Raw genomic sequence first — 17,707 nt, 5'->3', positions numbered from 1 at the left:
GTGATTTTCAAGCACCTTTATTACAAGGTGAAGTGGCACAACAGTAAACACAAGCACACATGTGCAAATATGGATTCGTTCATGCTAGTTAAAAGTGCTCTTCAAAGTTGTGAAAAATTCTGAACTATTAAAATCAGTGAAGGCACAAGCCCACACACAACCGTCCACTACCAGTCGCAAAATATTGCACTTCAGGATCTACCTTGGAATGTCGATTCAAATAAACAACATAGACAACTGTACCAAATTCTGTATTAAATATCGTAGTTAATATTTCAAACATATATTTCACAAAACCTGAGAAGTTTAATCATAAGGTTTGAGTGGTATAATCGTATATCAAATGTGACATTAGTCGCACAAAGCGTTTCTCCGCGAGAACTTTCCCTATCAATGCACATCTGATTGGTCATCTAAGCACACTTGGTCCCTAAACAATAACAGGTAGTTCTGCTATTCACTAAATGCAGTGTGAAAGACTCGTGGAAAGTCGTGTCATTCCGGGGCAGGAGTCTTCGACCCCACATTCAGTCCAAAAAACTTCTTCTTGCCTGGAACGGCCGACTTCTCGGCTGACGTGTCTCCGCTGTCACTGTAGCGGCTACTGAAGAAGTTTATGACATTGACCATAATGAATGAAGCGAAGAACAGGGTGAGGACAATCCAAAGCACCCGATTCCGTCGGAAGAATTTTGGGCATATCCGGTCAACGAGCTCCAATGCCTCCTCAAACCTGCTGAAAGACAGCACACAAGCACCATGACTAGAGAGTTCTTGAAAATGATGTGACAGCCGAACACTTTGAAGTCAGTCAGGGTTACCTATTAGACTTCCTGTCTTTATCAGCATTTCCTGTAGTTTCCTCTTCAGACTCCTGCTTCTCTTCTGCTTTCTCTTCCTCCTCCTTCAGCTCCTGAAGTTCTTTACTTCTCTTCAGTCCTTCTTGGTATCTACAGTGAAGTTCATTATAATACAGTAGGTTCATTCATGAACTGTAGAAACTTATTTTGTTTTGTAAAGCTTCAGTAAGATCATTTTCAGGAAACATTTATGCAGCATGCCGTGCCATTTAGCTTTTATTGAAATCAAAATATGCTTTTGAGGTGTATGTGAGTTTATGTGAGCAGAAAAATGCTCTATGAATCTTCTGAGAATATGCCGAATTTGTCTTTGTTTAATCCTGACATTAACCCCTTTAAGAATTATGGTTTATTCACATTAAAAAGAATGACAGGGACCCACTTTATATTAGGTGGCTTTAACTACTATGTACTTACATTTAAATTAATCATTTGATACAATGCACTTATTGTGTACATACATCTTTTTACATTGTACTTAAATTAAAAAAAAATACCTGCATGTAATTACATCTGTAATTAATTTCTATAATTACATTTATAATCACACTGTTGACACTTCCTTTACACCTAACTTTACCCTTAAACTTACCCATAACACCACACCTGTCTCTAACTTTACCCTTAAACTTACCCATACCACCACACCTGTCCCTAACTTTACCCTTAAACTTACCCATACCACCACACCTGTCACTAACTTTACCCTTAAACTTACCCATACCACCACACCTGTCACTAACTTTACCCTTAAACTTACCCATAACACCACACCTGTCTCTAACTTTACCCTTAAACTTACCCATAACACCACACCTGTCCCTAACTTTACCCTTAAACTTTCCCATACCACCACACCTGTCCCTAACTTTACCCTTAAACTTACCCATATCACCACACCTGTCCCTAACTTTACCCTTAAACTTACCCATACCACCACACCTGTCACTAACTTTACCCTTAAACTTACCCATACCACCACACCTGTCACTAACTTTACCCTTAAACTTACCCATACCACCACACCTGTCACTAACTTTACCCTTAAACTTACCCATACCACCACACCTGTCACTAACTTTACCCTTAAACTTTCCCATACCACCACACCTGTCACTAACTTTACCCTTAAACTTACCCATACCACCACACCTGTCCCTAACTTTACCCTTAAACTTACCCATACCACCACACCTGTCCCTAACTTTACCCTTAAACTTACCCATATCACCACACCTGTCCCTAACTTTACCCTTAAACTTTCCCATACCACCACACCTGTCCCTAACTTTACCCTTAAACTTACACATATCACCACACCTGTCCCTAACTTTACCCTTAAACTTTCCCATACCACCACACCTGTCCCTAACTTTACCCTTAAACTTTCCCATACCACCACACCTGTCCCTAACTTTACCCTTAAACTTACCCATACATCACACCTGTCCCTAAATTTACCCTTAAACTTTCCCATACCACCACACCTGTCCCTAACTTTACCCTTAAACTTACCCATATCACCACACCTGTCCCTAACTTTACCCTTAAACTTTCCCATACCACCACACCTGTCCCTAACTTTACCCTTAAACTTACACATATCACCACACCTGTCCCTAACTTTACCCTTAAACTTTCCCATACCACCACACCTGTCCCTAACTTTACCCTTAAACTTACCCACACCACCACACCTGCCCCCAACTTTACCCTTAAACTTACCCACACCACCACACCTGTCCCTAACTTTACCCTTAAACTTACCCATACCACCACACCTGTCCCTAACTTTACCCTTAAACTTACCCATACATCACACCTGTCCCTAACTTTACCCTTAAACTTTCCCATACCACCACACCTGTCCCTAACTTTACCCTTAAACTTACCCATACATCACACCTGTCCCTAACTTTACCCTTAAACTTACCCATATCACCACACCTGTCCCTAACTTTACCCTTAAACTTACCCACACCACCACACCTGCCCCCAACTTTACCCTTAAACTTACCCACACCACCACACCTGTCCCTAACTTTACCCTTAAACTTACCCATACCACCACACCTGTCCCTAACTTTACCCTTAAACTTACCCATACATCACACCTGTCCCTAACTTTACCCTTAAACTTACCCATATCACCACACCTGTCCCTAACTTTACCCTTAAACTTACCCACACCACCACACCTGCCCCCAACTTTACCCTTAAACTTACCCACACCACCACACCTGTCCCTAACTTTACCCTTAAACTTACCCATACCATCACACCTGCCCCTAACTTTACCCTTAAACTTACCCACACCACCACACCTGCCCCCAACTTTACCCTTAAACTTACCCACACCACCACACCTGTCCCTAACTTTCCCCTTAAACTTACCCATACCACCACACCTGTCCCTAACTTTACCCTTAAACTTTCCCATAACACCACACCTGTCCCTAACTTTACCCTTAAACTTACCCATACCACCACACCTGTCCTTAACTTTACCCTTAAACTTACCCATACATCACACCATCCCTAACTTTACCCTTAAACTTACCCATACCATCACACCTGTCACTAACTTTACCCTTAAACTTACCCATACCACCACACCTGTCCCTAACTTTACCCTTAAACTTACCCATATCACCATACCTGTCCCTAACTTTACCCTTAATCTTACCCACACCACCACACCGGTCCCTAACTTTACCCTTAAACTGACCCATACCACCACACCTGTCCCTAACTTTACCCTTAAACTGACCCATACCACCACACCTGTCACTAACGTTACCCTTAAACTTACCCATACCACCACACCTGTCCCTAACTTTACCCTTAAACTGACCCATACCACCACACCTGTCACTAACGTTACCCTTAAACTTACCCATACCACCACACCTGTCACTAACGTTACCCTTAAACTTACCCATACCACCACACCTGTCCCTAACTTTACCCTTAAACTGACCCATACCACCACACCTGTCTCTAACTTTACCCTTAAACTTACCCATACATCACACCTGTCACTAACTTTACCCTTAAACTTACCCATACCACCACACCTGTCCCTAACTTTACCCTTAAACGTACCCATACCACCACACCTGTCACTAACTTTACCCTTAAACTTACCCATACCACCACACCTGTCCCTAACTTTACCCTTAAACTTACCCATACCACCACACCTGTCACTAACGTTACCCTTAAACTTACCCATACCACCACACCTGTCCCTAACTTTACCCTTAAACTGACCCATACCACCACACCTGTCTCTAACTTTACCCTTAAACTTACCCATACATCACACCTGTCCCTAACTTTACCCTTAAACTTACCCACACCACCACACCTGTCTCTAACTTTACCCTTAAACTTACCCATATCACCACACCTGTCCCTAACTTTACCCTTAAACTTACCCATACCACCACACCTGTCTCTAACTTTACCCTTAAACTGACCCATACCACCACACCTGTCACTAACTTTACCCTTAAACTGACCCATACCACCACACCTGTCACTAACTTTACCCTTAAACTTACCCATACCACCACACCTGTCTCTAACTTTACCCTTAAACTGACCCATACCACCACACCTGTCACTAACTTTACCCTTAAACTGACCCATACCACCACACCTGTCACTAACTTTACCTGTATCCCACCTTAATATCAGCAAAAGTGTTTTGCAAGACAATATGAACACAATGGGCCCTATTTTAACGATCTGAAACGCAAGTGTCAAAACGCGAAGCGCAAGTAACTTTGTGGGCGGGTCTCGGCGCTGTTGCTATTTTCCCGGCGGAATAAATGGCTCTTGCGCCCGGCGCAAATCTAAAATGGGTTGGTCTGAAGTAGCTTCATTATTCATAGGTGTGGTTTGGGCGTAACGCGAATAAACCAATCCGAGCGTCATCCAACATTCCCTTTAAAAGCAGGTGCGCAAGTTCCATTATGGATTGCTATTATTATGGCGTATTTACCAGGCGCACGCCAGGAGCGGTTCACAGCCGAGGAGACTGATGTTCTTGTAAGAGCAGTGAAAGACAGAGAAGTGAAGTTGTAATGTTGTACATTATGGTAAAGGTGATTTCACAGTCTTTTTTTTTTTTCAGTCTTTCAGTTTTTTCAGTTTTTCAGTCGATTTTTGTTCCTGGTTCTTGACGGACAAACCAATTTGTCAGATGTCCTTATATACATATATGTCTTGCCACTATTGGGCAAACAGGTCTTATCCTTAATTATTACAATTAGCCTGAATCATTTGTAAGCTAGATTTATGCCTATTTTTTTATTATATATATTATATATATATTTTTTAGTGTAACAATTTATGATTTGCAAAAATAACTGTTGCATCTGTGTAGATTACATGAGCAAAGTGTATGCGCGTTGTGCACGCTATACATTATGGTCAAGCATGCGCCCTTAAAATAGCATAATGAACAACGCGCAACGCGCCACTGACTTTAGACTAGGTTTTTTCTGGTCAGTGGCGCAATTGTTTAATGGAACAGCAAAATAGCACCAGGGATTGTTTGCGCCGGAACACGCCTCCTTTTTTGCGCTGACCCGCCCAGGGAGCGCAAGTGCATTCACTAGTTTAGCGACGTGCTTCTGTGGAGGGAAAAGCGCGCTTTGCGCGGGTGCAAAATAGGAATGACACATGCGTCGGTGTACAAAGTCAATTGCGCTGGGTGCAAGATAGGGCCCAATAAGTACATTGTACTTATTTTTTTAGATGTAAGTACATAGTAGTCAAAGACACCTAAGATAAAGTGGGACCAATGACTTTAGTAAAACAGAAGTACATTTCTCTAAGTTTTAATAACAGATTTTCTTTTAAAAGAAATTAACCATTTTATTCAGCAAGGACACATTAAAGCTGCAGTCCATAAGTTTTGCCTCTTTGTCGCCATCTCTGTTTGAAACCTGCAATTGCAGTTATTTGTGGAATTATCATCTGTACGTAGATTGTGCATCGGCGGCTCCTCAGTGTGGATGAATCTAATGTTTTGAGGAGTGTGTGTGTGGCTGTCAGTCACTGCACCGGTGTGGATACTGTACTTCAGAATCACAGACTCTACGTCTTGGAGTATGACCAAAACAATAATTTTCACCAGAAGATGTCATCTGAACAAGTAATGTCTGCCACTTTTGTTCTGACCAACTGAGAAAAAAAACATTACAATAAATTGCTCTACCAACGGTGATTAAATCTAATGATCGCTTAGCTCACATCACATCAAGGGCCAGATTTACTAAACAGATTTTCCTGTAGATTTCAATTTCTGTACAGTCTAATTTTTTGCTTTTGACTACGGGTGACTCTCCAGTTGTCACTAATGTGTACAGACGTGACGTAATGACACAAAGACGAATGACGACATGCTCGAATTTCCTGCGGAAACCCACCAGTAACAAATTATTACAAGCTTACCTCCTAACTAAGGTAAGGATATTGTTTTGAACACTGGCTAGTTAACACTAGTGTATGTTTGCCTCATCAAGCTCAATAGTACAACTCTCATATGAATAAAAATAAATAAATAAATAAATAAATAAAACACAAGAACGACTGTAATGTGGTCCGGTCAAATATTTGCTTGTTGTCTAATAAAGCTGACGTTTTCTGCATCTGTAACATTCAGTGTATGATTCACTATAAAGCAAACCAAAACTCAGAAGTCTATTCAAATTTTAAGTAGCCTATGGTTTATGAATTCCAAACTTACTGAAACTATAATAAAGCTGTAGCAACCTATGGTAACACTATTTTGATGGTCCCTTTTGAACATTCTGTCGACTGAAAGTAACTCTGCAACTACATGTCAACTAACTCTCATTAGAGTATTAGTAGACCGTCTGCTTAATATCTGCTAACTTTATTGTGATGCTCCACCAACAGACATTCTACTGACTAGAAGTAACCCTAACCCTACCAGTCTACTAATACTCTACTAACACTCTGAGAGATGTAGGTGCAACGTTACTTAAAGTCAACAGAATGTGTTAAAGGGGCCATCAAAATAAAGTGAAACCCAACATTTTTTGGACTAGAGATATGGTGTAAAAATCAGCCTTTTAAGGTAAAACATTTGTTGACTTATTTTTGTCAGAATTTTGGGAAACTTCCCTTTCTCTTCATGAGATTTTTTTAACACTACAAGACTTTATTGCGCCCCCAACAGACATTCTACTGACTATAAGTGAACTAAATGTCAACTTATTCTACTAACCTTAACCATAACCTAACAGTCTGTTAATGCCAAAGTCCCTTTCAAGGAAAGTCTGTTCACTCAGCATCCAAGACCAAGTCCTATCTATTTGAATGGGGGAATCCTGAAATCTCAAAAACTGCTTTCCAAACTCACAATTAAATAACCTATTTCAAATCAGCAACAAAATCTGACATGAACTTTCCCAAAAATGTTATTTCAGTTCCACTTTATTTTACAGTACGTGCACCCACGTGTACTTAAGAAAGTAGTGATTAATATAGTAACTGCATGGGTTAAGGGTAGGTTTACAGGTAGGTTCAGGGTTAGTACCTAGTTATAGTAATTAGCCTGAATTAGCCATTAATAAGTACATCGTATGTACATGGGGAACAGGACTGTAAAATAAAATTGTACCGTTTTTTTTCATGCTCAAATAGCGTTAAAAAGCTTATTTTCCAGGCCAGATGAGCCAATGCGCATGTGCAGTCCTAAGCGTGAGAGTCTAGTTTCTATGGGAACCGGAGCTTTTAATGGCAGCTGCAGTGATGTAATGACTTACCAATCAGCGATTGGCTCTTTTACTTAGAGGGCAGGACTTATTCTGCCATATTGCTCAATGCAGATTCTCTGACTCATAAGTAATAGGAGTGAAAAGTCTTTGCAAATACAGAGTTAGTTGACACGGAGTTCCAAAGTTTCTTATAGTTAGCAGATTGTCTAAAGTTGACCATCGAAATAAAGTGTAACCCGCATATTTTTCAAACAAAAATGGCACTGTTTGCAGAGAATTATGCACAATTTAAGCATTCAGCAGTGCCAAGGGTGTTACCCTTTATTATACGCTTCTTCTTCAATCTTGGCTTTGATCTCTTCTGTAATCTTCTCTGGACTGCAGACAACTTTGGTTGGCGTTGCTTCACTTTCCTGCTCCGTCAGAGGGTTTCCACTGCTTTGTTTCACATAGGAAAGGAGAGACAGAGATGGAGCAATAAAAAAATTGCCATTACGCAGATGTGTGCGAACAACGGCTCTCTCAGACCATAACCACAGGTAATAACACAAATAACCTTTGCCCTAAAGGAGATTCTTAAATGCCACTGAAAGGTACATGGCACACATACCACTGCAGCTCTGACAAAGGTGTGACATGAAAAGTTTAAACATGTCCTTTGGGAGGTCTTTAAACAGCACTCGGTTTAAAATATAGCACGCATGTTACCAGATTGTTATTGTCTGTCTGTCTTTGAGTTAAAACCCGGCATTTGGATATGACAGTACGGTGACGAGCTCTTCGCCTTTTCTTAGTAAAACAATATGGTCGGACACTGATGACTGCTTTTTGTCAAACATTCCTGTCCAAATGTTTAGATTTAATCACAAAATAGGATGTACAATTGACTGCAGAGGGGACTTTTGTGGGATTCTTGTGTGCTATTTTAAGCACACAGAGAAAAATGAGAAGGTTTGGTAAGTTATAATCTTTTATTTGCCATGCATTCTTTATTGGCATCTGTGGTTCCATGGATCCACTCTTAAAAATAAAGGTCCCAAAAGGCGGTTTTCACAGCAATGCCATTGAACCAGCAAATGTGGCTCTCCAAAAGAACCTTTCAGTGAACATTTCTTAAAATAACCATTTTTTTTCTTAGTGTGGAGAACATTTGTATAATCCGAAGAACCTTTTTCTTTTACTTATAAAGTAACTTTTGTGCAGTGGAAAGGTTCTATGGAAATTAAAGGTTCTTCATGGAACCATTGGTGCCAATAAAGAACCTTTATTTCCATTGCACAAAAGGTACTTTCACAAGATCACAATTACATATAATTTATAGAGAGTAAATTTAAATGCGTATTTGGCGTGGGGGGAGGGCTTGGAGCCTGGAATTTGGCCCGAACCCAGAGTACCCCCCATGTATGTAAGTGGTTAGAACTAAAAATGTGGAGAGGGGGTGATGGAATGCTCAAGAAGCTCAACCGAACCTGCTTGACACGCGAGAACAAACCTCATTGGTTCTTGAGGAAGCTCAAACATGCTGCGTAACATGAGAATGAACCTCATTGGTTCCTGCGGAAGCTCAAATGTGCTGCGTAACAAGAGAATGAACCTCATTGGTTCTTGCTGAATCTCAAACGTGCTGCGTAACACAAGAATGAACCTCATTGGTTCTTGCAGAAGCTCAAACGTGCTGCGTAACACAAGAATGAACCTCATTGGTTCTTGCTGAATCTCAAACGTGCTGTGTAAAACGAGAATGAACCTCATTGGTTCTTGCAGAAACTCAAACGTGCTGCGTAACACAAGAATGAACCTCATTGGTTCTTGCAGAAGCTCAAACGTGCTGCGTAACACAAGAATGAACCTCATTGGTTCTTGCTGAATCTCAAACGTGCTGTGTAACACGAGAATGGACCTCATTGGTTCTTGCAGAAGCTCAAACGTGCTGCGTAACACGAGAATGAACCTCATTGGTTCTTGCAGAAACTCAAACGTGCTGCGTAACACAAGAATGAACCTCATTGGTTCTTGCAGAAGCTCAAACGTGCTGCGTAACACAAGAATGAACCTCATTGGTTCTTGCTGAATCTCAAACGTGCTGTGTAACACGAGAATGAACCTCATTGGTTCTTGCAGAAGCTCAAACATGCTGTGTACCACGAGAATGAACCTCATTGGTTCTTGCAGAAGCTCAAACGTGCTGCGTAACACAAGAATGAACCTCATTGGTTCTTGCAGAAGCTCAAACGTGCTGCGTAACACAAGAATGAACCTCAATGGTTCTTGCTCAAACGTGCTGCGTAACACGAGAAGAAACCTCATTGGTTCTGTTTGAAGGAACTAGGCTTGCTACGATAGTCGGTGTTGCCGGTGTTTCCGGTGTCCAGACTCAACACCGGTTACATCACTTGCCCACCGTGGCACCACCCACCGCCTTTTTTATTTTTTTATAGTAATAAAATAATTTAATTCAGTTAGAGAACAGACAATACAAATAAAAACTGAACGTATCTGCTTAATAAAGCAGGATCCGACCGTGAGTCTCGGCAGTGGCAGGAGTCATTCATCAGATTTAAGAGTGAGGAGCTGACTGAGATGATCGCGGAAGATTTGGTTTCAAAGCGAAACGTAAAAGCGCCTATTTAAGGGAGTTTGTCATTTGTTTTGTTGTTGTGTTTTTCATTAAAAATAATAGGCTAATGAACCCACAATTCAAGCAACCCGCAGCCGAATTGGCGCTAATTCAAAACCGAAAGTAAAATGTGCACGGCCGCACAGAGCGTGCATTGTTTACTTTCGCCTGGCTCCGCAGTGCGAGCCTCCGCTACGCTGACTGCGCGCATTTATTTTTGCCGCGCACAAAAAAGGCTTTACGGACGAACTGTTATTCATTCATGGCGTGCATCTCAATCATAGACTGATTAATGCTTGATCAGTGCCCTGACTACTGAACTAGGGAACTGATTGAGATGCACCCATGGCCTCACAGAGCGCGCATTTACAGACGAGCTGTCATTCACGGTGTGTGCGCACTGGCGCGTTTTCAGTTCAGAGCGGTCGTGTGCATGTTACTTTCGGTTAGATAGAATTATTGATTTAAAAGCCTCCGCCGGTGATACCGGTATTACCGGTGTTGTCACACATCAATTAACCGGTGGGAGAATTTCCTCACCGTCACATCCCTAGAAGGAACATTTATTTTTAAGAGTATAGGAGAATAAGCTTCTTTAAACATGTGAAAAATACGTTTATTCAAGTGTTCTATTAGTATACTTCTTTTAAACTAAAAATAAGAGAGTATAGTTTACTATACTTAAAATTGCACTTAAGTATACTTGACTTATAATGGCAGAAAAGTCTATTTGTATATTTGGCCTTCACTTGTACTCAATATTTTGATAGAGAGATACTCAAAAGTATTATTAAGTATTCAAAGTACACTTGGCTTGTAATTGTGTTTAATCTGAGTAGACTGAGTAGCCTATTAAATATACTTTTTTAAACTTACATTGTTTGAAAATATTGATTAGAATATTAGAATATAAAACAGCTATGTTCCTAATTCTGCGTATCTGAATGTTTGAGTAGGTCCCTGACTTTTCCGGCTATTCGTGTTTTCACTGTTATACGGAAGGGGGCGCTATGACACATCTTCTGGTACAGAATCTCTGGATCAAAATACAGGAGAAGAAGAAGCTGAAACAAGTGATAGAAGTTTGCTCACGCAAATGTAAAATAAAGCAATCATCAAACATTAAACAGCATGCTTTGGGTTGTTGATGGACTCGATCTACTCCATCTATGTTTTGACCATAGTCTTTGACAAAAATTTAATTTTTTTCAGCTTTTTGTTTAAAATGTTGCCTTTCTTCATGAAACTTACCCACATTCAAGTGTTGATAAAAAATAGGATGCATGAAGCTATAATACAATGTTTTTAAAATGAGTTAAAGTACACTTAAAGGTATATTTCAAGATAGATAATATCTACATTTAAACAGTAGTATACTGAAAGTGCAAAAATAATATATAAATAGTAAACTATAAGTATAATGTTATGTTCACTTAAAGAAAATGTACACGTATACTTGCAGTATAAAACTACTAAACTAGTAGTTTACTGAGAGTACACTTCAAAGTGTACTTTCATAAACTAAAAAATGTACTACTTGTATTAAAATAGTAAACTACTAGTACACTTATAAGTTCACTTGTAGTACAGATGCAGTACAAATGAAAAACCTAGTTGTGCGCTTAAAGTTTACTACTGTTACACTTATAGTACACTTACACATATACTTTTATATAGCTACTAAAAGTGGGCATATTTAGTCCCAAGCAGTGTTATTATAGTACACTTACAAGTTTACTACTAGTACACATTGATATTAGTATACTTAAGTACACTTAAAAATATACTTGAAAATTACTTAAGTATACTTCATAAAATGAACTTGAAGTATACTTCTTTTTCTCAAGGGTATACGCTTCCTATCTACCATGTAAACATGCAACATTCTCCTGATGCAAGTATTTTGATAAGGCAAACTGAGGTTACCTAGGTTGTCTATGAGTACAGTGCAGATCATGTACACAGTTTATGGGGAATGTGGAGGCAGTGACTTACGGTTTGTCAGGCACATCTTGTTGTGTAGGGTCTGACGAACTGCCATTCTTAATGATGTTTGCCTCACACTTAAAACAAAAGCAGAATGCAATCAAGTAAGAAATCCTGAAGGTCTCATTTTGATGAATGGCTTTGGCCTCAAATGGTCACCTTTATGATATGCCACATGTAGGAAACTTAAAGATAAAGCATCAGTAATTACACGTGTCTGCTGACAGGCTACAACATAACAGCTGACAAGGCAGTGCGCTTGAGATAGGACTCACCACCACAGGAAGTGCACCGGGTGCAATGTTAGGGCCAGCGGTGACCGGCGTCTGCCCGGGGATGTTGAGTAGATTAAACTTGGGAACTACAGCTACACTGACTCTCCGTCTGGGCAAAGCCTTAAGAGAGACAAAGACATTAAAAATAAAGGATTTTCAATGGTTGTTTGCAGCACCTTTGGTTCAGCAATTACATTTTTACTTATATGTAATGTACTTATTTAAAGCGAGTCCTCCTACATGACTTACAGTCTCACCATTAAAGCTGCACTATGTAACTTTTCCGTCCGCTAGAGGTCGCCTATTCAAAACAAAGGCGTAGTTTGATGACGCCAAGTTTTAGCGCAGAATCTTGGGACATGTGGTCTTCACCTCACAGCCGGTGGAAAAGAATCGGGATAGGAATCAAAATAATGTTCATGGATGCGATTATTAACGTTACTGTAGTATGAAGCAGAGCAGGACCGAGTGTTGTGGAGCTGAGCAAGGCCGCTGGAGCGATTGTTAATAAGAAGAGTGGAACACACGCCTCGTGAGCAGAGGGACTTTTATTATGGTATAGTCCCCGGCGCCATTTCCACTTTTCCGTTCATGGGTGTGAGATAAAACAGCTCTGTTTATCATATGAGATACATCTGAGTGTGTTAAAAATTATGTTTTGACGTTACTCTGTGCGTTCGCTCTGCAGCTGCTATGACACTTGTCGCACACTGCCGTAAGAGTAAAGCATTTCCGCAAAATAAAACCGGAAACCGAGGGTAACGTAGATATGACGCAATTGACAGGCGACTCCCTCATTGGTTAAAATTGCAATTTTCTAACGATTTACAAATATTTGGAAACATTTGGGATATTGTAAGTGCTCAACTGAACCAAATATATAACACTGGCCTAGTGGTTTTTGGATATTTTACTGATTTTTTTTTATCTTGTACTTTGAAGCATATCCAAATTTGAGTCCAGTGAAAATGTTCTTCCTAATACTGCCTTGGTCTGACTAGCAAGCAAATCTAGTTGTAAACTAAAGCTATTAATCATTAAAAAAAACTTCCTGTTTTAGTTGAAAGAAACTTGGGAAACTTTTTTGAATTCTTTAGGAACAGACGTCTGCCTACCTTTCCCATTTGCAGAGACATGGATCTTGATGTACGTGGAACACCATCATCTGTATGAAAAGTGTAAGTGAAATATGAAACATGAACAGGCATGGTTTGGGGGGAAAACAACTATGGTTTTGAAGTCCTGGATGATGGCTTCAAAGCTGTTTTACCTCCAGTGTCTATTGAACCCCCATAGCAGCGGTTGGAGTTTTGGTTGGCGAGCTTCTTGAACTCCATCAGCTCAGCGTGGTCCTTCTCATACGTCCTCTTCAGATTCTCCACGTACTGCATCATAACCTCAGTGGCCTTGTTCATTCTCTTCTCCTGCCATGGCCAAACCAAGGACACATTATCATACGCACAATCCACTGTGTACTGTGCATCTGCAGAACACTGGGCTTTTTTTGTCAAAAAATTAAAAAGGTAACTGTGACTATTTCAGAATTCAGACTTTTTTCCCTCAGAATTGCGAGATATCAACTTGCAATAGCAAGAAATGATGGGCAAGAATCAGATGAGAGCGGAATTCCAAAAAAGCGCATATGGGAGTGGAAAGTTCAGTGCGTGATCTACTGACGACACGCAAATTAAAGAATACAGGCGCAGCCGGATCATTTCCATAATGACCTACACAATCTACCAAGAGCAGCGCAAATTAGCATCTGCTTTAAAGGTGGGGTAAGTGTTTTCTGGGAACCGATGTTGATTTCAAATCACCAAAATAAACACGCCCCTATTTTGATAGCTCCTCCTCACACATACGTAACCCAGGCAACGACTATGGCGGAATCTGCTGTGCCAGCCGGCCGAGGGGATGATGTCATCAATAAGTGAAAGCAATGTGTGTTACTATGGTAATCCAGGTCAAATGTTCAGTGAAAAAGTCATCCCTTACATCCCAAAAACTCAAACACAGTTCTCATGAACAACTCGATAGCACGAGCACGACAGTCCAACTAACCAACATATTACAATTATGACAAGATTAGAGGGTTAAATCGATCACGAAAAGAGGATCCAAAGGAAACAAACATATATTATTGCATATTATTTTACTTTTCGAACACACTTTGTGAGCTGACGCTTGAAACAGACAGTGAGGAGGTTTAGACGCTCCAGGCTTATACGGTGTGGAAATGAATGGGTCTTTATCATCACTGAAGTGAACAACAATACGATCGCAAGCGGACCAGCAAGCAAACATGACACATGAGCATATTCAAGCAAAAGCCAGCATATATTAGTTCTGTGAAACAAAACAAAATCAATGTTACTGGCCTATCGAGAAGAAATAAAGCAACCTCGGCCTTCGCTCCTTGAGTTCTCTCCAGCGCTGGAAAGCTGATACTTCTTGCCGCAAGCCTTCTTTTGTTCCACAGACATTTTCCACATGTGTTTTTTATCTGTTATCTCTCTCTTTCTGTCGTCGCTCGGATGTGCACTGAACGCTCTCTTCTCCCCATCATTAGTAGACACAGCTCTTACTGCTGATTGGCTATACGTTTGTTTTGGTACTCGACCGATACACTTTTATAAAGCATTTTTGAAATACCACTTACCCCACCTTTAAGACATACTTTTTTGGGGGTGGTAAATAATGGTGCAAATTCCAGTAAATTGACTAGCGCAAACCTTAGTAAATCACCTCGCATAATTCATTTAAATACTCTCCTCTCATAAATTTTGTGTCTGAAACGGAAAATCCTACAAATGCATATGCATAAAATAACCCCGTTCACGCTTTTTCAGCGTAAATTTTACACTGTCCGTCTTTAGTAAATCCTGACAGTAGTTTTTTAATGCTAAAAGAGGGTTTGCGCTGGGGCAAGCTGTTAGTAAATCTGGCCCAAAGTCAGAATTGCGAGATATAAAATCGCAATTGTAATTTTAAAAAAAATCTGAATTGTGAGGTAAAAAGTATCAATTACCTATGTTACTTTTTATTCCATGGCAGAAACAAGCTTCCAAAAAGGATAATATTCTTAAATTAAAATGGTTATCTCCCAAAAAAGGATATACTGCAGAAGTAGCTAGGTCTCTGGTTGTTGCTGGACCAGCAATGATGTTAATTCAGGGTCATGTATTAAACATTGTGGTAAATTAATAGGCAAATATTTAATCCGTGTCACACTCTCATTTTAGGCCAGTATGACTGTCAGGTTACTTAACTGGCTCCTACTACGCAGAAGTAGACTTAAATGCATTTATTAATGAGATGAGTATCGAGGGTGTTAATAAGATCATACTAAGGCATCTGCAACACCCTCAAAAGTATTTGTATCATCAGTCACTATTAAGTTATGGGATGTATAAGAGCAAGGCCTGGTTAGTTAAGGTAATGATACTTGCAGTGAACCCCCGCAGCGCCTAATAATGTCACCACTAGCAACAGACATACCACTGAGTCCTGCTCTGTTAACTTGGTTTACTTTAGCTTGCACATTAACCTAAGGGCAAGCATGACACTTAGCTAAATCTATCACAAACATCTCTTATCTGCCAGAAAATAAACATTCCCATCTAGTCCCCCCTCTACTCCACCAAGACAAAGGATAGTTTTCTCATGAAAACATGAAGAGCACTTGAAATGCAGGGCCGAGAGAGACCCTAGAGGGAAATTTCTGCAAAATATCTTGTGCTAAAAAGGTTCATTGTCAATAGTGTAGTGATGTATGAAGCATGCTCACACAGAAGTCACTTTCAAACCAAGCAGTCAATGCAGTGAAATTGTGCGACCAACTAGAACATGAGTGTAATCTGTGTGAAGAACTTTTTGGCTCTAATGCGAAACTCCAAAGCCTTGTCCAGACTAACATGTTTTCATTTTGAAAAATGCCTCTTTTTCTCTCCGTTTTGACCTTCCGTCTAGACTGGGTAAACCCAGCCTGATCTGCCGGCGATTTGATTTCACCCTGCAACCTGTACATTCATTTCTACTGCTTCTGTTACACCTTTGCGGGAACCAATCACAGACTGGCTTATCCACCTGGCTCGATATTGACGGGTTTAACACGATGGCGGATAGAGAAGCGATGGGTCGTTGCCCGTTGATCACGCCTCTTGTGGTCTGATTGGTTGAAGGACTATCCAATTTGAACTATGCCTGTTAATCACGCCTCTTGTGCAGTAGAAAATACAGAGCAGACTCCCCAGACCAATGTGCAATCTTAAATTGAGCTTGGTCTGGTGATAGCCAGACAACCTTCCGTCCACACGGAGACAGTGTTTTTGTCCTGCGAAAACAGAGCTTTTTGAAAACGCTTAAGTGGATAAATTGTAGTTAATTGCGTTGTAGTTTGGACTGTGAAAACTAAGGTATTTGAAAATGATGATGCATGTTTAGTCATGTGAAGCATATTGAACCTATAGATATGTATGTTTATTCCGCTATTGTGCCTGTTGTGCTATTCCCTTTCGCAAAGTTGCTAAAATATGTTACTTTGTACACTCTTCATATCACAGTCCTGCAAAGATGACATAAAATGTACTCGCAATTTCTGTCCTGTGGCAAACCATGAGGGCAGTTGCGTTTTAGACCAAACGTATAAAGGTGAGTGAGTGCGACCTGGACGCATCAGTGAATGCTGAGATATTTTGCTAAATAGATCCTGCCTGAAGAATAGCATTATAACTTTATTACGTCTGTTCCGTCTGTATCGTCAGCATGCACAGTAAGGTGAATTTAGCGTTTTCTGAAGTTTCGGTCCTTGATGAGAAACTTTTGGAAAACGCTTAAACTATAGCATGGGCGGAGATCGTTTTGAAACGAAAACGCCATTTTCAAATGTATCCGGTAATGAAGACATAGCCCCAGTCATGTGGATCCCTACTATAATGACAGATTGAGCAATGGTAAATGTGACCACACCTTCACACAACCCTGTTGAAAAAAACAGCATATGCTGGTTCGGTATGTTTTGAAGCATGGCAGCTGGTTTGAGCTGGTTTAAGCTGGTGCTTAGTTGGTCATGAGCTGGTTTAAGCTGGTCAAGTGCTGGTTCTAAGCTGGTCCTGAGCAACTAGCTCCAGCACAGGATCAGCTTAAAGGGTTAGTTCACCCAAAAATGAAAATTCTGTCATTAATTACTCACCCTTATGTCGTTCGAGACCC

At 40.4% G+C, this 17,707-nt stretch overlaps 1 protein-coding gene across 6 annotated transcripts in view; it reads right to left on the bottom strand.

Moving 5' to 3' along the window:
• Positions 1 to 17,707, bottom strand: part of mrvi1 (murine retrovirus integration site 1 homolog) — a 72,277-nt gene continuing 54,570 nt past the window's right edge. For 3 of the 6 annotated variants that reach the window (XM_079845273.1, XM_079845276.1, XM_079845278.1), the window contains 7 exons: positions 13,767 to 13,920; positions 13,612 to 13,661; positions 12,497 to 12,616; positions 12,231 to 12,298; positions 7,937 to 8,053; positions 822 to 950; positions 1 to 736 (listed from right to left, as the gene is read on the bottom strand). In XM_079845273.1, coding sequence (XP_079701399.1) covers positions 496 to 736; positions 822 to 950; positions 7,937 to 8,053; positions 12,231 to 12,298; positions 12,497 to 12,616; positions 13,612 to 13,661; positions 13,767 to 13,920 — 879 coding nt within the window. In that variant the 3' untranslated portion in view covers positions 1 to 495. Of the gene's footprint in view, positions 737 to 821; positions 951 to 7,936; positions 8,057 to 12,230; positions 12,299 to 12,496; positions 12,617 to 13,611; positions 13,662 to 13,766; positions 13,921 to 17,707 lie in introns of all 6 variants that reach the window. The other 3 variants (XM_079845274.1, XM_079845277.1, XM_079845275.1) reach the window with 2 other exon arrangements.

This window comes from Gobio gobio (genome assembly GCF_949357685.1).
Source record: "Gobio gobio genome assembly, chromosome: 2".
NCBI lineage: Eukaryota > Metazoa > Chordata > Actinopteri > Cypriniformes > Gobionidae > Gobio > Gobio gobio.
The sequence above is the reverse complement of the archived record's forward strand: the minus strand, read 5'-3'. Positions and strand labels throughout refer to the sequence as shown.